At 41.8% G+C, this 25,147-nt stretch overlaps 1 protein-coding gene across 1 annotated transcript in view; it reads right to left on the bottom strand.

The window, feature by feature from the left end:
* The window catches only part of LDB3 (LIM domain binding 3), a 291,111-nt gene that overhangs the window by 20,825 nt on the left and 245,139 nt on the right, over positions 1-25,147 (bottom strand). Inside the window, exons 10-12 of the mRNA XM_077259320.1 lie at positions 23,189-23,510; positions 22,639-22,819; positions 9,503-9,623 (exon numbers count right to left, since the gene is read on the bottom strand). Coding sequence (XP_077115435.1) covers positions 9,503-9,623; positions 22,639-22,819; positions 23,189-23,510 — 624 coding nt within the window. The remainder of the gene's footprint in view (positions 1-9,502; positions 9,624-22,638; positions 22,820-23,188; positions 23,511-25,147) is intronic.

Here is a 25,147-nt window from a genome sequence, read left to right as displayed (position 1 = left end):
CGCAACTAGAAATAGCCAGGTAGCATTTCCTATTTATCGCTAGATGCCCAGCTCTGGCCTAAGACCTAAATAGCTAGCAGAGGGAAATATAAGACCTGGCTCACCTCTAGAGAAATATTCCAAAGAAGACAGTAGCCCCCCACATATAATGACGGTGAGTTCAGATGAAACAACAAACGCAGCAGGAAAATAGTCTTAGCAAATTTGAGGTCCGCTTACTAGATAGCAGAAGACAGATAGTATACTTTCATGGTCAGCAGGAAAACACTAACAAAACACCATCCAGAGATTACCTTAAACTCTGGCATTAACTCATAACGCCAGAGTAGCAATCCCTGATCAACGAGAGCTTTCCAGACACAGTAACAAAACTTCAGCTGTGAACTGGAACAAATAGGCAAAACAAAACATGGACAAAAGTCCAACTTATCTAGTAGTTGTCTAGAAGCAGGAACAAGCACTGAGAGGCATCAGATAACATTGGTGACCGGCAAGAAACCACCAGAGAAATGAGCTTAAATAGCGACACCCACTACTGATGGAACCAGGTGAAACAGGAAAGAGGATGACAAGTCCAATTCCACAAGCGGCCACCGGGGGAGCCCAGAATCCAAATTCACAACAGTACCCCCCCTCAAGGAGGGGGCACCGAACCCTCACCAGATCCACCAGGGCGACCAGGATGAGCCCTATGGAAGGCACGAACAAGATCAGAAGCATGAACATCAGATGCATTGACCCAAGAATTATCCTCCTGGCCGTAACCCTTCCAGTTGACCAGATACTGGAGTTTCCGTCTGGAAACACGAGAGTCCAAAATTTTCTCCACAACGTACTCCAACTCACCCTCAACCAACACCGGAGCAGGAGGCTCAACTGAAGGTACAACAGGTACCTCATACCTGCGCAATAACGACCGATGAAAAACGTTATGAATGGAAAAGGACGCAGGGAGGTCCAAACGGAAAGAAACAGGATTAAGAATCTCCAATATTCTATAAGGGCCGATGAACCGAGGTTTAAACTTAGGAGAAGAGACCCTCATAGGGACAAAACGAGAAGACAACCACACTAAATCTCCAACACAAAGCCGAGAACCAACACGACGATGACGGTTGGCAAAACGCTGAGTCTTCTCCTGGGACAACTTCAAATTGTCCATAACCTGCCCCCAGATGTGATGCAATCTCTCCACCACCGCATCCACTCCAGGACAATCCGAGGATTCCACCTGACCGGAGGAAAATCGAGGGTGAAACCCCGAATTACAGAAAAACGGGGACACCAAGGTGGAAGAACTGGCCCGATTATTGAGGGCGAACTCTGCCAATGGCAAAAAAGCAACCCAATCATCCTGGTCAGCAGAGACAAAACACCTCAGATATGTCTCAAGGGTCTGATTAGTCCGCTCGGTCTGGCCATTAGTCTGAGGGTGAAAAGCAGATGAAAAAGACAAATCTATGCCCATCCTAGCACAGAATGCCCGCCAAAATCTAGACACAAATTGGGTACCTCTGTCAGAAACAATATTCTCAGGAATACCGTGCAATCGGACAACATTCTGAAAAAACAGAGGAACCAACTCAGAAGAAGAAGGCAACTTGGGCAGAGGAACCAAATGGACCATTTTAGAGAAACGGTCACAGACCACCCAGATGACAGACATCTTCTGGGAAACAGGCAGATCTGAAATAAAATCCATCGAGATGTGTGTCCAAGGCCTCTTAGGAATAGGCAAGGGCAACAGCAGTCCGCTAGCCCGAGAACTACAAGACTTGGCCCGAGCACAAACGTCACATGACTGCACAAAGACTCGCACATCTCGTGACAGGGAAGGCCACCAGAAGGATCTTGCCACCAAATCCCTGGTACCAAAAATTCCGGGATGACCTGCCAATGCAGAAGAATGTACCTCAGAGATGACTCTGCTGGTCCAATCATCCGGAACAAACAGTCTATCAGGCGGACAACGATCCGGTCTATCCGCCTGAAACTCTTGCAAGGACCGCCGCAGATCAGGAGAAACGGCCGACAAAATTACTCCCTCCCTAAGGATACCTGTGGGTTCAGAATTACCAGGAGAGTCCGGGTCAAAACTCCTAGAAAGGGCATCTGCCTTAACATTCTTAGAACCCGGTAGGTATGACACCACAAAATTAAAGCGAGAAAAAAATAAAGACCAGCGCGCCTGTCTAGGATTCAGGCGTCTGGCAGTCTCAAGATAAATCAAATTTTTGTGGTCAGTCAATACCACCACCTGATGCCTAGCCCCCTCGAGCCAATGGCGCCACTCCTCAAACGCCCACTTCATGGCCAAAAGCTCCCGATTCCCAACATCATAATTCCGCTCTGCGGGCGAAAATTTGCGAGAAAAGAAGGCACAAGGCCTAATGACGGAGCAGTCGGAACCTTTCTGCGACAACACTGCCCCAGCTCCGATCTCCGAAGCGTCCACCTCAACCTGAAAAGGCAGATTCACATCAGGCTGACGCAACACAGGGGCAGAGGCAAAACGGCGCTTAAGCTCCTGAAAGGCCTCTACAGCATGAGGGGACCAATTAGCAACATCAGCGCCTTGTCTGGTCAAATCAGTCAGTGGTTTAACGACATCCGAAAAACCAGCAATAAATCGGCGGTAAAAGTTGGCAAAGCCCAAAAATCTCTGAAGACCCTTAAGAGAGGAGGGCTGAGTCCAGTCACAAATAGCTTGCACCTTGACGGGATCCATCTCAATGGAAGAGGGAGAAAAAATATACCCCAAAAAGGAAATTTTCTGGACCCCAAAAACGCACTTAGACCCCTTCACACATAAAGAATTAGACCGCAGAACCTGAAAAACTCTCCTGACCTGCTGGACATGAGAGTCCCAGTCATCAGAAAAAATCAGAATATCATCCAGATATATTATCATAAATTTATCCAGAAAATCGCGGAAAATATCATGCATAAAAGACTGGAAAACTGAAGGGGCATTAGAAAGACCAAAAGGCATGACCAAATACTCAAAGTGGCCCTCGGGCGTATTAAATGCGGTCTTCCACTCATCCCCCTGCCTGATCCGCACCAAATTATACGCCCCACGAAGATCAATTTTAGAGAACCACTTAGCACCCTCTATACGAGCAAACAAATCAGTAAGCAATGGCAATGGGTATTGATACCTAACAGTGATCTTATTCAGAAGCCGATAATCAATACATGGTCTCAAAGAGCCGTCCTTTTTTGAGACAAAGAAAAACCCAGCTCCCAAGGGAGAAGAAGATGGACGAATATGTCCCTTTTCCAAAGACTCCTTTATATATTCCCGCATAGCAGCATGTTCCGGCACAGACAAATTAAACAAACGACCCTTTGGATATTTACAACCCGGTATCAAATCTATGGCACAATCGCACTCACGGTGCGGAGGTAACGACCCAAGCTTGGGTTCGTCAAAGACGTCTTGATAATCAGAAAGGAACTCAGGGACTTCAGAGGGAATGGACGACGAAATAGAAACCAAAGGTAAGTCCCCATGAATACCCTTACATCCCCAGCTCAACACAGACATTGCTCTCCAGTCCAAGACTGGGTTGTGAGACTGCAACCATGGCAATCCCAGTACCAAATCGTCATGTAAATTATACAGCACCAGGAAACGAATAATCTCCTGGTGATCCGGATTGATACGCATGGTTACTTGTGTCCAGTATTGTGGTTTATTATTAGCCAATGGGGTGGAGTCAATCCCCTTCAGAGGAATAAGAGTCTCCAAAGGCTCTAAATCAAAACCACAACGATTGGCAAAGGACCAATCCATAAGACTCAGAGCGGCGCCAGAGTCAACATAGGCGTCCGTGGCAATGGATGACAAAGAGCAAATCAGGGTTACAGACAAAATAAACTTAGACTGAATGGTGCCAATGGAAACAGACTTATCAAGCTTCTTTGTACGCCTAGAGCATGCTGATATAACATGAGTAGAATCCCCACAATAGAAACACAATCCATTCTTCCGTCTAAAATTCTGTCGCTCGCTCCTGGACAGAATTCTATCACACTGCATACTTTCTGGCGTCTTTTCCATAGACACCGCCAGATGGTGCACCGGTTTGCGCTCCCGCAGACGCCTATCAATCTGAATAGCCATTGTCATGGACTCATTCAGACCTGCAGGCAAAGGGAACCCCACCATAACATCCTTAACGGCATCAGAGAGACCTTCTCTGAAAGTTGCCGCCAAGGCGCACTCATTCCACTGAGTAAGCACAGACCATTTACGGAATCTCTGGCAGAAAACTTCAGCTTCGTCTTGCCCCTGAGATAGTGCCATCAAAGTTTTCTCTGCCTGAAGTTCCAAATGAGGTTCCTCATAAAGCAAGCCCAAGGCCAGAAAAAACGCATCCACATCGCGTAACGCAGGATCCCCTGCTGGCAATGAGAAGGCCCAATCTTGAGGGTCACCCCTGAGCAAGGAAATCACAATCCTAACCTGCTGAGCAGGGTCTCCAGCTGAACGAGACTTCAGGGACAAATAAAGCTTACAATTATTTCGGAAATTCTGGAAGCTAGCTCTATTCCCTGTGAAGAACTCCGGCAAAGGAATTCTCGGCTCAGATACCGGAGCATGTACCACAAAATCTTGTAAATTTTGTACTTTCGTGATGAGATTATTCAAACCCGCAGTTACACTCTGGAGATCCATTATTGTCAGGTGCACACAGAGCATACAGAGATTAGGAGGAGAGAGAGAAAAAAGACTGCAGCAAGGCAGACTGGAGGAAAAAAAAAAAAAAAAAATTCCAGCAGACTTCTTATAACTCTCCTTTCTCAACCTGGGTCTTTAACACTTTATTGGCCGGTCAAACTGTCATGATCTCTGCAGGCAGAGATCATAGCAAGCCTATAGAGGGACAAGCTCTCGGAAGATGGAACTATACTGACCATGAACTAAGCCTGCCGCGCAACTAGAAATAGCCAGGTAGCATTTCCTATTTATCGCTAGATGCCCAGCTCTGGCCTAAGACCTAAATAGCTAGCAGAGGGAAATATAAGACCTGGCTCACCTCTAGAGAAATATTCCAAAGAAGACAGTAGCCCCCCACATATAATGACGGTGAGTTCAGATGAAACAACAAACGCAGCAGGAAAATAGTCTTAGCAAATTTGAGGTCCGCTTACTAGATAGCAGAAGACAGATAGTATACTTTCATGGTCAGCAGGAAAACACTAACAAAACACCATCCAGAGATTACCTTAAACTCTGGCATTAACTCATAACGCCAGAGTAGCAATCCCTGATCAACGAGAGCTTTCCAGACACAGTAACAAAACTTCAGCTGTGAACTGGAACAAATAGGCAAAACAAAACATGGACAAAAGTCCAACTTATCTAGTAGTTGTCTAGAAGCAGGAACAAGCACTGAGAGGCATCAGATAACATTGGTGACCGGCAAGAAACCACCAGAGAAATGAGCTTAAATAGCGACACCCACTACTGATGGAACCAGGTGAAACAGGAAAGAGGATGACAAGTCCAATTCCACAAGCGGCCACCGGGGGAGCCCAGAATCCAAATTCACAACAGAGGACTTTGCCACACACTTTAAAAATAAGATCGACCAAACAAGGCAAGTCTTCATTGTTCAACCACCACAACCCCTTTGTATACCAGACCAATGCCCAAACCCCATAACCTCCCTCTCCAAGATCACTGAAGGGGGGCTTAATTGTCTCCTCTCCAAATCACACATCACCACCTGTGCGCTTGACCCCATTCCATCCCACCTCCTCCCCATCCTCACCACCACACTTATCCCATCCCTAACCCACCTCTTCAACCTATCACTAACTTCTGGCACCTTCCCTTCTGCTTTCAAACATGCCACAATCACGCCTATCCTTAAAAAGCCAACCCTCAACTCAACAGCTATGTCCAGCTATCGCCCAATATTGCTGCTTCCATTCACTTCCAAAATCCTGGAGCAGCACATCTACGCTGAACTTTCCTCCCACCTCTCATCTAACTTGCTCTTTGACAATCTACAATCTGGTTTCTGTCCCTATCACTCAACTGAGACAGCCCTGACCAAAATCACTAATGACCTACTTACAGCCAAAGCTAACAAACAATACTATGTACTCCTCCTCCTAGACCTGTCCTCTGCTTTTGGCACAGTTGACCACTGCCTCCTACTACAGATCCTCTCCTCCTTTGGCATCAAAGACCTCGCCCTATCCTGGATCTTCTCATACCTTTCCAACCACACATTCAGCATCTCCCATTCCCACACTACCTCCTCATCCCACCCTCTCTCTGTTGGAGTTCCCCAAGGCTCTGTTCTAGGACCTCTACTCTTCCCAATCTATACACTAATGACATCACGCTTTCCCCCTTACCGGAAGTCCACTGCCTCGGAGTAACCGTTGACTCTGCCCTGTCCTTCAAACCGCACATCCAAGCTCTTTCCACCTCCTGTCGTCTCCAGCTCAAAAATATCACCAGAATCCGTGCTTTACTCAACCGTCAATCTACTAAAATGCTTGTGCATGCACTCATCATCTCCCGCCTTGACTACTGCAACATCCATTTCTATGGCCTCCCTGCTAACACCCTTGCACCTCTCCAATCCATTCTTAACTCTGCTGCCCAACTAATTCATCGTTCTCCTCGCTACTCCTCCACTTCCCCCCTCTGCAAATCTCTTCCCTGGCTCCCATTCCCTCAGCGTATCCAGTTCAAATGACTAATTCTGACCTACAAATCCATCCATAACCTGTCTCCTCCATATATCTCTGAACTAATCTCTCGATATCTTCCCTCACGTAATCTCTGGTCCTCCCAAGACCTCCTTCTCTCCTCCACACTTATCCGCTCCTCACCCAACTGCCTCCAAGGCTTCTCCAGAATATCCCCATCCTCTGGAATTCTTTACCCCAACACATCTGGCTATCAACCACATTCGGATCCTTCAGACGGAACCTGAAAACCCACCTCTTCAGGAAAGCCTACAGCCTGCACTGACCCTGCTGCCTCCTCACCACTACCGAAGCTACCGCCTTACCAACACCAGAGCTCCTACAACCCTTAACCTATTGTCTCCATCCCCACCATCCTGTAGAATGTAAGCCCGCAAGGGCAGGGTCATCACCCCTCTGTTTCATTCTGTAATTGCTAGTTTGCTTACTGTAAGTGATATCTGTAATTTGTATGTAAGGCTTCTTTCACATTAGCGTCAGCCCGACGCGCCGACGCACCTTGTGAAAGTAATGCCTGATGTGGGCAGCGGAAGCAGTCTTACTATGCTTCCACTGCCCCATTGTAATGTCCGGGGAGGAGGGGGTGGAGTTTCGGCCGCGCATGCGCGTTCAGAAATGGCAGACATGGTGTGCAAAATAAGTTACATGTAATGTTTTTTTGTGCCGACGGTCCGCCAAAACACGACGCAACCGTCGCACGATGGTTGCGACGTGTGGCCATATGTCGCAATGCGTCGCTAATGAAAGTCTATGGGTAAAAACCGCATCCTGCAGACAACTTTGCAGGATGCGTTTTTTTCTCATAAACGACGCATTGCGACATATTACAAATGATGCTAGTGTGAAAGTAGCCTTACCCCTTCTCATGTACAGCACCATGGAATCAATGGTGCTATATAAATAAATAATAATAATAATAATAATGTGTATGTGGGCCTCCAATCTGTCCCCAAACAAAATAATTAAGGGAAAAAATTAGAAGACATGTAAGGGAGCTGCCAGGCGTCGCTCCCCATTAGGGTACATGTCCACTTTCAGGATGGCCGGCGGTTTGGACGGAGAGGCAAACTTGCTCCACCCAAAGCTCCGCCCCCTTCTGGAGACGCGATGATGCTGGATGTTTTCATTGCACACATCCGGCATCATCACACCCCACACATAGGGCCCTGTGTTCTACCTTGCGGCGGCGCAGCTTCTCCGCAAGGTACACGGACATGCTGCGATCTAAAAAGACGCTCCGCATGTCCGTAATCGCAGGGCCGCCGGGTGCGTGTTACCACGCATAGTGGAGATGGGATTTCATAAAATCCCCTCCACTATGCTGTAACATCTGGACACTGCGGATTGAACGCTACGGCTCCACGCGGCGTTCAATCCGCTGCTATTCCGGATGTAAAACGGCACGTGGACACATACCCTTAAGAAATATACACACTGGACCAAGCCTAGTTTAAGAGGGACACACTATCTCATATGTATGGTCAACTTAAGTATATGATAACAACATTCCTGAATTGTGTAAAACTGATTATCATTTTCTTATCTTCATTTTTACAACATTATCAATTGCCTATACCAAATTCTGACTGAGAATTCTTAAAAAGAGAAAGCTCAAATATTTGACCATTCATTTGATCATTGGTAAGAACCCATACACATTTGATTCTTCTGCAAAACTCAATAATTTAGCTGGATCCAGTGAGAGGTGTCTAGCAACTTCTTACTCCTTTCTATACATTAAAAACACATATGTTCACCTGACATTTATGTGTGTTAGGGAGCCATGAGACACAGTTGAAAGATGAAGAAGCTAACTCATGTATGGGCATCTTTAAAAGGTACTCAGCCAGCACAGAATGACTGTTAAAACCCAAGTACAGGCGCTCAGTGCTTAATGGTGTGGACAATCATTTAAATCCAACTGTCCACCTGCTTGGTTTCCATCTACAGTATCTCCACCCTTCATGGGGTGGAGATAGATGGAAAACAAGCAGGTGGGAAGGTGTAATTCAATGATTGGCCCCGGCGTGAAGAACCAAGTTGTGGAACTCAGTTTGAACAGTCATTCTATGCTGACAGAGTCCGGTTAATATCCATGACCACCAAAATAAATGGAATGGGCTTCCTTTAATAAAAATAGCATTGCCCTTTCCTGCACATTTTATGAGAAATTGTTTTGCTGCAGACACTAAAAAGCTGAATATATTGTTATTACTGAAGCTTATAAGCATAAACTGTGAGTTACTGCCTTTAACCATGCTGTTGATAAATGGCACACACTTTCCGTAACTTTATTTCATTCCATTATGGCTTACTGCTTCTTTTTTGTGTCACTATCTTGCATTTCATCATTCATATTTTTGTATGTTTATTGGTAAATGGTAAAACCCATAAAAGTGCAAGCAATAAATCAGACTGTATATAATATCCTAATTGGTAATGCTAGCTTCTATGTATACTACATTAAGTACATTGGATAACAAATTTGGTAGTAGCACTAAACAATGTTAGAAACATTATATAATATGATGACGCAAAGAAAAAATAAAATGGATAAAACAAAGTTTATACTGAATGATGGGGGACACACACTTTCTTTTATGGGATGTTTTGTGTGGGCTCATTGAATTTTCTATTAGGTTTACATTTTCTGGTGCCATATTTAACCTTTTATTGTGCTTTTTCCTCAACCCAGTCCTACTTAATTTAAAAAGATTGTAAAGCTTTGGAATCAATATGATTAGTTGTGCTCTTGACAATTTACCTTTCTCACAGTATGGCTCTCCATCCTCCATATGGAAGAGGCTATTACCAAATGGCTTTCTGCAGGCAGCACACACAAAGCAGGTGGTGTGCCAGGTCTGCCTCAGGGCATGCATCACTTCCTGAAAAGACAATAGTACAAAATTAGAATCTAAGAAATTATACATATAATATAATGTTATCCTTGCAAAATTCATGCACAATTGACATCCATTTGCTGATGCAAAGTGGCCACTTTTTGCTTTAACATTACTGGAGAGGTGGTCTTCCGTGAGCATTGACCTCTCTACTTAAAGGGAATCTGTCAGTAGGATTAAGCCATCCATATGGACATGCAGATAACAAGAAGTTTAATAAATGATATCTCGATATCTGCAATTGGATGTTTTATTCAGAAGAAATCCGCATTTTTCTTAATATGTAAATGAGCTGTTCAAGTCTATGGGCCGGACACTGACCTGCATGAGAATCTGCCCCCAGGGCTTATTTTAAATAAAAAGAGAGCAGACTGCCAGTCATTACATGTCTCACACTGGTAATGCCTCCTTTCATTTAACCCCTTTCCAACATTGGGTGTAATAATACGCCGATGTTGGATTCCACCTGTTTTGGCACATGTCAGCTGAATGCTCACCGTAAATCAAATAAATAGGCACCAAAGAATGTAGGGTTCACCGAATAGCACCAATTAAAACATAACTTATTATATTATTATAAAAAATATCAAATATCAATATATAGTTTTATTACCCCTTATGATCTGGGTCTGTACAAAAGCAGGTAATACAACAGAAGGGAGGGAAAGATCACCCTATTAAATCACTATGGATTCCCTTCCTACCAGCGGAGGTTGGCACCCTTCAACCTGCGCAGAGGCACCCCCACTCAACGATGGCTCTCCCTCCCTATGAGAAAAAAATGTCCAGCTTCACCGAATCTGTGAAAAACAGTTTTCTATATTTATAAACTTAAACATGGAGGATACAAACTTCAGCACAAACCATATGGGTACGAATCTCAATGCGTTTCTGGAGACTAAGCTCCCTGTAGAAGCGCCACTGCAGCCCGAAACGGCTGTCATCCATCCCACTCCTGCTCCCATCCTCCCGATGCCGATGTTTTAAAGTTATGGAGTAAAGAAGTTTTTTTTAACCGGTGAGTGCCATCCATTCCTTTCAATTTTTATATCCATTGTGGCAATTTCTTTGGAGTGGCACCCCGACTCACGGAGCACTTACTGCTGTATATATGCTTGCAGCATCAGTTCATGCAGTTACCTGTGCACTGAGTAGGCTTCCCCGCTGTGCAGATTAACACTTTGGGTTGGAACTGAATATGTGTACTTTTCCCGCTAAACACTAGCATTTTACAAGCATAATTAGCTTGCAGAATGCTAGCGTTTTCCAAGCGATCTGTAGCATCGCTTAGAAAACTGATTGACAGGTTGGTCACACTTATCAAACATAGTGTTTGACAAGTTTTTGAATTTTCACAAAAATTTAAAATAAACGATAAATTTCGTTCAACTTCACAATTGTGTTCCACTTGTTGTTGATTCTTCACCAAAAATTTACATTTGGTATCTTTATGTTTGCAGCATGATATGTGGGAAAAGGTTGAAAAGTTCCAGGGAGCCGAATACTTTTCAAGACACTGTATATTATTATTATTATTTATTTATACAGCACTATTAATTCCATGGTGCTGTACATGTGAAAAGGGGTTACATACAGGGTTATAGATATCGATAACAGTAAACAAATTTACAGTGACAGACTGGTACAGAGGGGAGAGGACCCTGTCCTTGCGGACTTACATTCTTCTGGATAATGGGGAAGAGACAGGAGGTTGGTATGCTGCAGCACTGGTGGTGGAGGCGGCTGCTCGGGTGGTCGTGGCGGCAGCTCGGGTGGTCGGTGACGAGGCGGCAGCTCGGGTGGTCGGTGACATGGCGGCAGCTCGGGTGGACGGTGACGTAGCGGCAGCTCGGGTGGTCGGTGACGTGGCGGCAGCTCGGGTGGTCGGTGACATGGCGGCAGCTCGGGTGGTTGGTGAAGTGGCGGCAGCTCAGGTGGTTGGTGATGAGGCAGCAGCTCGGGAGGTTGGTGAGGCAGCAGAATGGTTATTGCAGGCTGTAGGATTTCCTGATGAGATGGGTTTTCAGGTTCCGTCTGAAGGATCTGAGGGTGGTGGATAATCGGACGTGTTGAGTCGTGGAATTCCAGAGGATGGGGGATGTTTGGGAGAAATCTTGGAGGCGGTGGTGTGAGGAACGAATAAGTGTGGAGGAGAGTAGGAGGTCTTGGGAGGATCGAAGATTACGTGAGGGAAGATAGTGGGAGATTAGTTCAGAGATATAGGCAGGGGACAGGTTGCGGGTGGCTTTGTAGATCAGTGTTAGTAGTTTGAACTGGATTCGTTGGGGAATTGGGAGCCAGTGGAGGGATTTGCAGAGGGGTGAAGCAGGGGAGTAGCGAGGAGAGAGGTGGATTAGCCGAGCAGCAGAGTTGAGGACAGACTGGAGTGGTGCAAGGGAGTTAGCGGGGAGGCCACAGAGGAGGGTGTTGCAGTAATCGAGGCGGGAGATGATGAGGGCATGCACAAGAGTTTTAGTAGATAGTGGGCTGAGGAAGGGTTGGATTCTGGCAATATTTTTGAGTTGGAGGCGACAGGAGGTGGCAAGAGTTTGGACGTGCGGTTTGAAGGACAGGGCAGAATCGAGAGTTACCCCGAGGCAGCGGATTTCAGGTGCGGGAGAGAGCGTGATGCCGTTTACTATAATAGATAGATCAGGTAGGGGGGATACGCGAGATGGGGGAAAGATGATGAGCTCGGTTTTGTCTACATTGAGTTTTAGGAAGCGAGAGTTGAAGAAGGAGGATATGTCTGACAGATACTCCGGGATTCTGGACAGAAGAGAGGCGACATCTGAGCCAGAGAGGTAGATCTGAGTGTCGTCTGCATATAGGTGGTACTGGAAGCCATGGGACTTTATGAGTTGTCCTAGGCCAAGGGTATAGATGGAAAAAAGTAGAGGCCCTAGGACAGAGCCTTGAGGGACTCCAACAGAGAGGGGGAGGGGTGAAGAGGTAGTGTGGGAGTGGGAAACGCTAAATGTGAAAGGTATGAGGCAATCCAGGACAGGGCAAGGCCTTTGAAGCCGAGGGAAGAAAGAATCTGTAGCAGTAGGAGGTGGTATGGGAATTACAAGACGCGGTGGCCACTGCTTGTCATCTTCATGATCACAAGCGGTGGACACAAGTCTTGTAACATCCGTTGTGTGAAAATGTGTTTGCCCCTTCCTGATTTCCTATTCTTTTGCATGTTTTGCATGCTGCTTCTCTACTTGAAAATCAGAATTGATCTGTATAGACTTTATTTACATTAGAAAATTTTATGACATTAATAATAATAATTAATGATAACTGATGCATGGATGAGCTACGGCGTGGGGGCTGAGAATTATGACCAAAATATGTTTGCTAAAATATGCCTGAATAGCTGAATGATAAAGAATACACCTTTGGTAAAACGCCATCTAAAATCACTGCACAATATTATATATTATGACCCTGCCTTTTTTCCAAACTGCATACATGGAATATGAATGAATCCATAAGAGAATCCATAAGAGAATTGTTTCCAACACATGGTTCTCAAATATTTAAGCCTCCTCTTCAAACAGAGCAGTGATAAAGGGAGCAAGATAACGCCATGTTTTTTTCTGTTGTTCTGCCAGGTTTGTTTCCTAATCTTGCTAATATAGTGCGTTGTGACCTTGTAATGCACTATTGGGTCTATTCACAGTTTCGGAGTGTTATCTGGACAAAATGTCTGAAGTTTATGACCTAACACATGGCACTGAGCGTTTTACAGTAAACTGAAGGAGTATCTGTATTCTAGCAGATTATCAAAGCAATAATACAAGGCCAAGTGCAATAATCTATGGCAGTGTTGAGCACAGCATAGTTCAAAGCTTGCATAGTGTACCTATCTCACAAGCTTGTTTTCTTCTCAGTGACCTCAAAGACATATTATAAAGATCAATATAAGCTAGAAGATTACCAGAATCTGTTGCATGCCTATGCAAGCACTATTTTAATGTCAATTTTCCTCTTTTCAACATGACTTGTAATATTGGTCACGTTAAACATCCATTTACAGATGCCCTTGATGCAGATGCCCTCAGGTTTCCTTCAGTCTGGTCTTGCCGCAACCAATTTTGGTGTTCCTGATCAAGCAAATCAAATCTGATTTGTAAATTTATGTGATAATAATTTAGGAATGCTTCAACATATCCCAGTGAGATTGTGTTTTTTTTTTTTTTTACACATTTTACTTTAGAATTGTTATTTTAGATCGATTTGATTTCCATTTATTTCTGAAAAGATCAGAAATTTGCCCAAAATTAGAAAAAATAGCAAGTTTTAAACTTTACATTTCTATGCATGTAAAATAGTCATAACACAAAAAAAGTTAGTAAATAACCTTTACCATATATCAAGTTTATATCCGCATAATTTTTTACTATATTGTTTTTCTAAAAAATATTAGAAGGCTTAAGGCCTCTTTCACACTTCAGTTGTTTGACGTCAGTCTAAAACCGTCATTTTCCTCAAAAAACGGATCCGTTTTTTTTTTCGACGGATCCGTTTTTTTCCCCATAGACTTGCATTAGCGACGGATTGTGACGGATGGTCGTCCGTTCCATCCGTCATGCGACGGATCCGTCAAAATTTAGCGGACGTCATCTAGACACTGACGGTCATTGCAACGTTTTTTGTCTCCGTTGAAATGACGGATCGCGACGGATCCGTCGTGTCCGTCATTCCATAGAATGGCCACCTATGGGTGACGGATCCGTCGCGACCGTTATTTCGACGGATCCGTCGCCCCAATCCGTTTTTTCTATTTTTTTCAATTGCGCATGCTCCAAAAAGTATATACAACCCCCGAGTAACGGATCCGTCAAAAAAACGGATCCGTTACATCCGTTTTTTCAACAATTGTGACGGATCCGTCGATCCGTCACTTTGTCGGAAGTGACTGACGCCAAACGACTGAAGTGTGAAAGAGGCCTAAAAGTTTATTAGCAATTGTTCAACAAAATTAAGAAAACTTTTTTTTTTTACCACATCAGTTTGAGGTGAATTTGAAGGTCCTATATGTAACAAAACCCATAAACAAGCCCCTTTTAAAAAACTTCTCCCCTCAAAGTATTCAAAACCACATTAAGGAGGTTTCCTAGCCCTTGAGGTGCTTCACAAGATATATTGCAAAGTGGAATGACGATATAAATATTTTTTTCTACAAACATTTTGCTTTGGCCCCATATTTTTCATTTCCATAAGATGAAGATGAGAAAATAGACCCCAAAATTTGTTGGGAGCACATTACTACTCTATGTATGAAATGAAAATGAAACTACCATCTGGTCACACAGCAGTGTTTGGAATAGAAGGAGCACTATTTGACTTCTAGAGAAAACATTTGCCCGGAATAGATTGCAAGCGCCATGTCCCATTTGTAGGGTTCCTGAGGTGCCAAAACTGAAAAAATCTCAAGAGACTATAAGGTGGCTGTTAGACACATACAGGTGCTTCTCACTAAATTAGAATATCATCAAAAAGTTAATTTATTTCAGCTCTTCAATACAAAAAAGTGTAACTCATATATTATATAGAGTCATTACAAACAGAGTGATCTATTTCAAGTGTTTATTTCTGTTAATGTTGATGATTATGGCTTACAGCCAATGAAAACCCAAGAGTCATTATCTCAATAAATCAGAATTAACAAAAAACACCTGCAAAGGCTTCCTAAGCATTTAAAAAGGTCCCTTAGTTTGTTTCAGTAGGCTCCACAATCATGGGGAAGACTGATGACTTCTCAGATGTCCAGAAGGAAGTAAATGACACACTCCGCAAGGAAAGTAAATTTTGCATTTCATTTTGAAATTAAGGTCCCAGAGTCTGGAGGAAGAGTGGAGAGGCACACCATCCAAGCTGCTTGAGGTCTAGTGTGAAGTTTCCACAATCAGTGATGGTTTGGGGAGCCATGTCATCTGCTGGTGTATGTCCACTGTATTTTATCAATACCAAAGTCAGCACAGCCATCTACCAGGAAATTTTAGAGCACTTCATGCTTCCCTCTGCCGACAAGCTTTTTGGAGATGAAAATTTCATTCTCCAGCAAGACTTGGCACCTGTCCACACTGCCAAAAGTACCAATACCTGGTTTAAAAACAACAGTATCACTGTGCTTGATTGGCCAGCAAACTCACCTGACCTTAACTCCTTAGAGAATCTATGGGATATTGTCAAGAGCAAGATGAGAGACACCAGACCCAACAATGCAGACAAGCTGAAGGCTGCTATCAAAGGAACCTGGGCTTCCATAACACCTCAGCAGTGCCACAGGCTGATCACCTCCATGCCACGCCGCATTGATGCAGTAATTGATGCAAAAGGAGCCCTGACCAAGTATTGAGTGCATTTACTGAACATACATTTTAGTAGGCCAATATTTTGGATTTTAAAATAATTTTTTCAAGCTGGTGTTATAAAGTATTCTAATTTACTGAGATAATGACTTTTGGGTTTTCATTGGCTGTAAGCCATAATCATCAACATTAACAGCAATAAACACTTGAAATAGATCACTCTGTTTGTAATGACTCTATATAACATATGAGTTTCACTTTTTGCATTGAAGAACTGAAATTTACTTTTTGATGATATTCTAATTTTGCGAGAAGCACAAGTAGTGGACGAGAGGTAAACCTGGAGTAATGCTTTAGTACATATAGGACTAAAAGGGGTTAACGGGCCATGACAGGTTGATTATGAGCAGCTGAATGGCTTCTCACCATATCCCCATCCCTGGGTGTGGTTCACTTTGTAAAATGAGGCCTGTTTGTCTCACAGAAGTCAGTTTGTGTTGAGGCTGCAGACCTGGATTGTGTGACTTTGATAAATAACTAATAAGCTGTAATCTGTGTCAAGTGGGCAAACCAGCACCATTGTATGGACTTTTTACTTTATGTTTCACTTTCTGCTGGACAAAGGCTGTATTTGAGTTTTCCAGTGATGTGGCTTATGAAGACTGCAATAAACCAGCCCAACTTTTAAATAGAAACGGTTACTGTAATATCTCATATCACCCCAAGTAGCATTGTTACCAAAACAAATTTGGAAATTGAATTAAAAATGACACTTTTTCCACTAGAATGTTGATTTGGCTTTACATTTTTCATTTTCACAAAGGTAATAGGAGAGAATATGAACCAAAATGAGTTGTGCATTTTATCTTTGTGGTCAAGAAATTACTGTATTGGCACATAGCAGGGATTGAAAAGGGAAAGAATGCTATTTGACTTTAGGAGCACAAATTTGGCTAAGTCGCATTTACAGAGCCCCTGAGGTGTCAAATCCTCAGAAACTCACCACAAGTGACACCATTTTGGAAACTAAACCCAGAAAGGAATTCATCTAGGGATGTGATAAACATCTTAACCCCTTCACGACTTTGGGATTCTCCATTTTTGCGTTTAACTTTTCTTTCAATATGGCTGTGTAAGGGTTTGTTTTTAGCAGGATTAGTTGTATTTTTGAACAACGCTATTTATTTTACCATGTAGTGTACTGAAAAACAGGAAAAAAATCCCAGTGCAGTGATATTGCAAAAAAGTGCAATTCCACAATTGTTTTTATTTTTATACCATGTTAACTAAATACTACGTGGTAAAAAAAATTCAAAAGTTTGTAAAAACAAAGGCACCATTTTTCTCAATAGTACATGGCAGGTCCTGAAAGGAAAGTCATCCTACTAGATTTGCAGAAGAGATGCCCAATGAAAGCACACACAAATCAAGAAAATATGATTTTCTTGACTTAGGTTAAAACAAAAAAAGCAAATAACATACATATGATTGGTATCGCTGTGTCTGGAACACCCAAGCTTTAAAACTGCCATGTTATTTATTCTGTATGGTAAACACTGTAGAAAAAATAGTACAAAATGGCAAAAAATGTAGCTCCTTCATCATACTGACAAAGAAAAAATGTAATAAATTGTGATCAAAAAGTCATATGTAAAAAATATTTATATATTATATACCGTACACTATATATATATATAAATTATATATATATATATATTTATACATACATATATATATATAAAAAAAATATAAATCTGGTATCTCTATAATTGTACTGACCCGAAGAATAAATCAGTCTTATAACCTTTACTGCACAATAAACCACGCCAAAAAATAAAAATAAAAACAACTAAATTGCTGTTTTTTGTTAATTCTGCGTCTGAAAAAACTTGAATAAAAAGAGATCAAAAATTTTTATATACCTCAAAATGTTACCCCAAAAAATCGTCAACTTATTGCGCAAAAAAATAAGCCCTCATACAGCTCTGCTTGACCAAAAAATTTTTTTTACAGTTCTCAGAATATGGTGACGAAAAAACGAAAAAAAAAGCATTTTTAGTGTGCGATAGGAGAAAATATAAAAAAAATTATAAATCTGGTATCACTGTAATCGCACTGACCATAAGAATAAAGCCATCTTATCAGTTATACTACATGAAAACTGACATACAGATAAAAATCAGAACTATTCTTGTACTGCTGCCGATTTGATCATTCTACCTCCCAAAAATCAGAATTAGGCTTGGGTCACACTTATCCTCTGCTCACCACTTAACACGCTAAGGTATCCTTGTGAATCAAAAACTGTGATTGAGGCAAAACTCCCAACAGAACCACTCACTGTTATGAGGCATACGGAGTCACTTTGGACTCCGTTTGGTCTGTGTTCCGGCAGTGTCTCAACATTTTAGGCATTTTTTTTGAAGACCACTATTTTGTGCATGCCTAAAAAGATGGATACCACTGGAACACATGCAAAATGGAGTCCAAAGTGTCTACATCTGCCTCATTATAGTAAGAGGTTCTGTTGGTGGTTTAATCTGAATCGCATTTTTGTGGGATATACACGGAAACCCCAAAGTAAGGTTTCAGCGTAGAACACAAGAATGTGATAACAGCTTTACACTGAAAATTTTCCTTTTCAAGCCTTGCCATGAGCCCAAACAGCAGTTTTTGACTACATATTGGGTGTAGTTGCATTTGGAAGAAATTTTGTAATAAATTATGGGGTCTATTTTCTCCTATTATCCCTTGTGAAAATTACAAACATTGGGCTAAAACAACATTTTAGAGGAAAAAAACATTTTTGTTTCCACATCCTAATTTTAAAAGGTTCTTTGAAGCATCTATGGATTCAAAATGCTAGACACACCCCTAGATGACTTCCTTGAAGGGTCTAGTTTCCAAAATCGAATCACTTGTGGGAGTTTCTGCTGTTTTGACATGTCAAGAGCACGGCAAATGCGACATGCCGTTCACAATCTGTTCTACACAAATTTACGTTACGGATATAAAATAGCGCTCTTTCCATTCTGAGCCCTGTCCTCCCTGTCCAAATAACAGTTTTTGACCACATATGGAATATTACCACGTTTGGGGGAAATTGCATAATCTATTATATGTAAATTACAAACTTGGGGCTAAAATAACATTTTATTGGAAAAAAATTTTTTTTCATTATCTCACCCAAATGTTGTTAAGGTCTGTGAAAGCACCTCTGGGTCCTAAATGCTCAACACATCCCTAGATGAATTCATCAAGTTTTTGAGTTTTCAAAATGGGATCACTTTTTCTGATACGGTCTGAGTACGGTTTCTGTAATCTCAGTACCTCAGGGGCTCTGCACATGAGACATGATGTCAGCCAAATTTATGTTACAAAAAAGCAAATAATGGTTCCTCTTTTTCATGCCTGTCTGTGTGCCCAAACAGCGGTGTCAAGAGAAATTGCATAATATATTTTAGGATCAATTTTCTCCTTTTACCCTTTGTGAAAATGAAAAATTTGCAGCTAATGCAATATTTTAATGGCAAAAATGTAATTTTTGATTTTTTTAATTCATTGTGCCCCAAATCCTGTGTAGCACCCAAAGTGTTAACACATTTCCTAACAACAATTTAGAATAATTTGAGGGGTGCAGTTTTTAAAATGTTGTGACTTCTGGGGTTTTCCGATATATAGGCCCCTCAAAGTCCACTCAAAACTGAATATGTCTGTTAAAAATTGGACTTGTAAAGTTCCTTGCAAAAAATTAAAAATGGCTACAAAATGTTAACCCTTCTAACATTGTAACAAAATATAAGGATGCTTGAAAAATTATCCTGACATAAGGTAGACATATGGGAAATGCTATTTGTTAACTATTTTGTGTGGTGTGACTCTGGTTTAAAGATATACAGTAGCTCCAGTCGAGGAATGAAGTAAGACTTCTGGCATGGATCACGGTTGGCCACCAGTCAGACACTTAACAAATCAGGAGCGTCTGACTCTAACACACCCACCTCATCATAGGAAATTGTCAGTCTTGATGAATCGGTGCTAATTTTTTTGAACCGTCAAGTCACAGTCCTCACCTTTTGCCTACAGTTGTGCTGTCATTATGATTTAAAAAGAGAAAACACAGTAGTTTGACAATAAATGGCTTCACCCAACCGCTAACCATGAGCGGAGAAAAAGTTTGGGTGTTATTCATATTCTCTGAAAAAAGGCCAAGAAAGCAAAAATTCTGCCGGGGTATGTAAACTTTTGAGCACAACTTGTATAGAAATGCTATGGAATGACCTGAAGTGAGGAGTTCATGTAGAAAACCCACCAACATAACAGCGTTAAAGCTGCTTTGTAGGGAAGAATGGGCTAAAATTCCTCCAAGCCAATGTCCAGGACTAATCATCAATTATCAAAAATGTTTTAATGCAATTATTACTGCACAAGGGGGTCACATAAGATACTAAAAGCAAAAGTTCACATGCTTTTGTCACTCACAGACATGTGATATTGGATAATTTTTGTCATTTAAAAAATGACTAATATTTTTCACTAATTTTTTTTTTATTTGGCTCTTTATCTACTTTTAGGACCTGTATGAAAATCTAATGTAGTCTTAGGTCAAAATTATGCAGAACTGCAACTATTACTGTAATTATGCTCCACTGTAACAAACACTAGCATTAATTCTGTATGTTAGTGGAAAAACATGTAATATAATAATTACTTCAGTAATTCCCCACTTAAATGCTGAACCTACACTAAAGAAAATTCTAAATGAATGTCGGTAAAAGCAATTACTGTACACTCGCAAGTAACTGTTACTAACTGTAATTCTATAGTTTAATAGAAAAAAATGTAATAGAATAATTAATACAGTAATCTTCCACTAAAAATCTGAAACGACACTAAATGCTATGCCAACGTCAGTGAAAACGATTACTGAACACTTGCAACTTACTGACGCTTATCTGTATTTCTATATACTGCATATTAATAAAAAAAACTAATATTAACCAATTGCATGAGAATTTTTAGTGCAAAATATGCTGCCCTATATCTACCATCCTGCAGCAGAATGTTAGCATGGTCTCTGGTCAGTGATAAGCAATACTGATCACAGCACAGCGGTCGCACAAAGAGGTAGTTTGGATAAAATTACAAATAATAACACAAGATTTAAAAAAAATTACAAAAAGACCCCAAAACTCCTGAGCAAAAATCTGATCTTGGATGTCTAACATCAATTTACGTCATCAATCAGCACCCTGTGGCAGCAGGCTGCACCCACAGAATTGGTGCAAATAAAAAAGTGAAAAACTGACAAGAGAGAAAAAGGTCTTGGACAGAGATGTTGATCAGTGATGTGTGTCACTAATCAGCACTCAGTGGCATCAAGATGCAAGTTAAAAAATAAAAATTAGAAAAAAATGCACTGTGACCCAGATTGCGCACAAATGCTGGTCAGCAACTTGCATCAATGGCAGCAGGACACCAATTCTGTGGAGGAAGAAGGACATTGGGGAGGTACAAAAAGGGGAACTGGGCTTATACTGTATAAGAGGGAAGGGGTCATCAGCTGTATGCAACAGTACAGCATCAGCCGCAGCACAGAAGATAGTGGTAGTACCACATATCCAAGCAAGGCCATATTGCACAGACAGGCACTGTGACCACTCTACATGCCGCTTCTGATTGAAACAGAATGTGCAAAGTGGTGACAGACATATAACCTTGCACCCCTGACAATAGATAGTCGACTCAGGTTGGGTCATATATGACGATTGGCCGATTAAGGTGAGGGCTCAAGAGACATGGGAGCACCACTGCAGCCATAGCTTGATCTATGATTAGTGATGCCAAGCAGCAACCTTCATATTTCATTAGAGTGGACATCTACCCTACTAGAAAACTGATGTGCAGCCGCCAAAGAGCGAGGGCTAATTGGTTGCAGCCGGCATGTGATACAACAAGTCCTTTAACTCTTTAGGAACAGCTGCACCAACAACTCTGGAACGGCAGAGCAAGAATCCATTTTTTTTTAAATTAGGGACTTGAATTGATTACGCTGGGGTTAGACTACCTCTATAACCATTTTTACATTGTTGCCTTCACACATTTTCCTATATCTTTCCTGTATTTTGGAACTGTTTGCCACAAAACCTTGTAACTCTTTTACTCTTCAGGCCTAAAAAACCCCCTAAAAACTCACTTGAACCTACAAATGGACAGCATGGTGGCTCAGTGGTTAGCACTGTAGCTTTGTAGCACTGGAGTCCTGGGTTCAAGCCCCTCCAAGAACAATATCTGCAAGGAGTTTGTATCTTCTCCCCGTGTTTGCATGGGTTTCCACTTATATAGGTATATATACTGATAGAGGATGTAGATTGTGAGCCCCAATGGAGACAGTAATGATGATGTCCGTAAAGCTCTGCGAATGTGATGGTGCTATATGAGTGCGCAAAATAAAAAAGCAAATGTAGTCTATGTTTGTGTTGGTACTCTCACATTCCTATTCGTAGTAAATTTTGCTTCAATCCTAGAGCTATCAATACATCAACATAACTCGACATATATGGAAGCAATAAGTAGAATGTAGTAAATTAAACATTCACTCAAAATCAGAACCAAATAAACAGCTAAAATAGATAAAAGATATGTAATACTTCTTAGTTTTAGGGTAACCGCTTTCAATTTTGTTCAGGACTTACCCCCATAATTTTAGTGTTGCAGCGAGCACAGGTTGGGGCAAAGAACTGCTCATAGCATCGTTCACAGTAGACACTCTTCTGCTCCTCAACAAAGCTCACATCAGCTAGGGAAGTCTTGCAGTAGGCACAGTTAAATTCTTCTGGATGCCATGACCTACCCATGGCCACTAAAAATGGACCCCTGTATAGTAAATGGATACAAAAAGTTTGTTAACCCAATTTATATAAAATCACTGCAAACATTGCTACATCTCAGAAAGCCTTGTTTGAACAGTGCACTTTTGATGTCTACAAAAGTATTAGTTTTTTTCCAATGTTTTTTGCCTTGATTGTTCAAAAAAGTGGTAAAATCACCATGATGTGACCATGTTTTCGCAGGGAAAAAAAGTCACAAATGCATGATCTGAACACAGCCTAAAAGGACAACCTCTCCTTAAAACAGGTTTTGACTTGAATCTTGAACATGCTTCCCCGACTAACCCTTGGCATGGTCAATGTGGATAGCTAGGATTAGATATATGTTTCTTTCCAATCTACTTGATCTGCTTACCTAATGATGCTGTTGCAATGTCCACAAAGGGGGGTTCGGCTGCTTGCTGGAAATCGTTCAGCACGCTGAATCGTACCTCTTGGTGCTTGTGTAGGTGGCTGACTAGCGGGCTGAGGAGGATAGCTTGGCGTAGTTATTGGAGGTGGTGGAGGAGGTGCTGCTTTTGGAAGAATCTGTTTAGAAACTGTGGACGTAGTTTTCCCAGGTGCAAATTTTTGAGAAAAGGTTTCATCAGTAATCCATGGAGGGCGATTGGCTGGCTCTGGCTGAGGAGGTGCTGAGTAAGTAGGGGCAGGTGATGGAGCAAAGCCTGGAGAAGGACCTGAAACATGTCATAACATTAAGGAGTAATTGAAGGGGTGCATGCCACTACGTGAATTCTGAATATCACACATAATTGTTTACTGTGTTACCCTTATAGAAAATCTGAATATTTTACTTTTTATTTGGGTGAATAATCCATTGCATATTATAGTACCCATTTTATAAATTCTCATACACTCTCTGCAGAGAAAATGTGCAAATTAAAATGACCTATGCTGCCGATATGGAATCTGTAGTGAATTACCATAATTAATTCTCTGTTTTTTGTGAATTTCGCTATTTGCAATGCAAAAAGTGAAAGATGTGACTTGCATCAGTCCAACTTTTTACCTAGACATATCTTTTGTCATTAGGTGGCCATTCTGAGTCACCAATGATGTAGGAAAGGCAACAGCAGCACCCTGAATGACTGCACTAAGGAGCACGGTTGGTTGTTGTGTCCAATATACAACCAAAATAGGTGAGCGATAGAGATGATAAAATGGATTAGCAAGACTCTGGTCTATTGATCAGGTCAGTAACCACAACTGGACTGGAGACTTATGAATCTCCTTACCTCTAGGCATTCTTGGATGCTCTTGTTTCACGCTGCAATGATCATGCCAACCCCAGCTAATAAAGGAGGAGCCAAGAATGCCAGGAAATGAGGAGATTCGTCAGATACTAGTGGTCACAGAGTAATGACCTGGTTGAACAACCGGAGTGCTGCAATTCGATTCTCCCATCTCTAGTGAGCGACATTCCACCAAGTCTCTCTACCTGGCTCTGTAAACATTGTTGATTTGTCCTATGAGCACTCTGCCTGTTTTTCTTCCAATCCAATAACCCTTCCCCCTAATGTAAAAAGTCAAAGCTAAGGCGAATACGCAGCAAGTTACACAACTAAGGGTATGTTTCCAATGTCAGTATTGGCAGCGCTTTGGACGCAGCCGGCTTTTGTACACGCTGTGATTCCGCATGTGTTCATTGAGCCATGCGGAATCACCGCATCCTATACATTGGACTGTGATATTTTCCTTGCGGAGACTGAGCGTCTCCACAAGATAAATTGACATGCTGAGGTCTAGAAAGACGCGCTGCATGTCCGTTTACACAGGGTTGCCGGAGGCATTCCTGCACGCATAGTGGAGATGGGATTTCATAAAATCCCATCCACTATGCTGTAACATCTGGCCGCTGCGGATTGGATGCTGTGGCTGCAGCAAATACTGACAGTGGAAACATACCCGTAGATGTTGCATAAAAATGGTGCATTGTTATTTTAGGTGTTGTATATTCACATATATTTGGATGATGTATTCCAGAAGAGCTCCACTACTGACATGACAATACTCTTCTCATAGTATTTTCACTATAGTCACTATAGTAACAAGATTTATCCCATATCACTTCTACTTGTACTGGATGAATCATCCTATTGCAAGTTTAGAAATATACATTTTACATCATAGTCATATTCTTTAGATGAAGGTCTCAACATGTTGTGGCATATCTCTAAATTAAAAGCAAAAAGCGGCAACACGTATAGAACATGGAGAATACACTGGTGCCCAGACATGTTCTCTGACTATTATCCTTCCATGTTACTGTCACAACAAACTGCACAGTTCATCTTGTTATAGGTATATGATTCTG

Source organism: Ranitomeya variabilis, chromosome 4, assembly GCF_051348905.1.
Source record: "Ranitomeya variabilis isolate aRanVar5 chromosome 4, aRanVar5.hap1, whole genome shotgun sequence".
NCBI lineage: Eukaryota > Metazoa > Chordata > Amphibia > Anura > Dendrobatidae > Ranitomeya > Ranitomeya variabilis.
The sequence above is the reverse complement of the archived record's forward strand: the minus strand, read 5'-3'. Positions and strand labels throughout refer to the sequence as shown.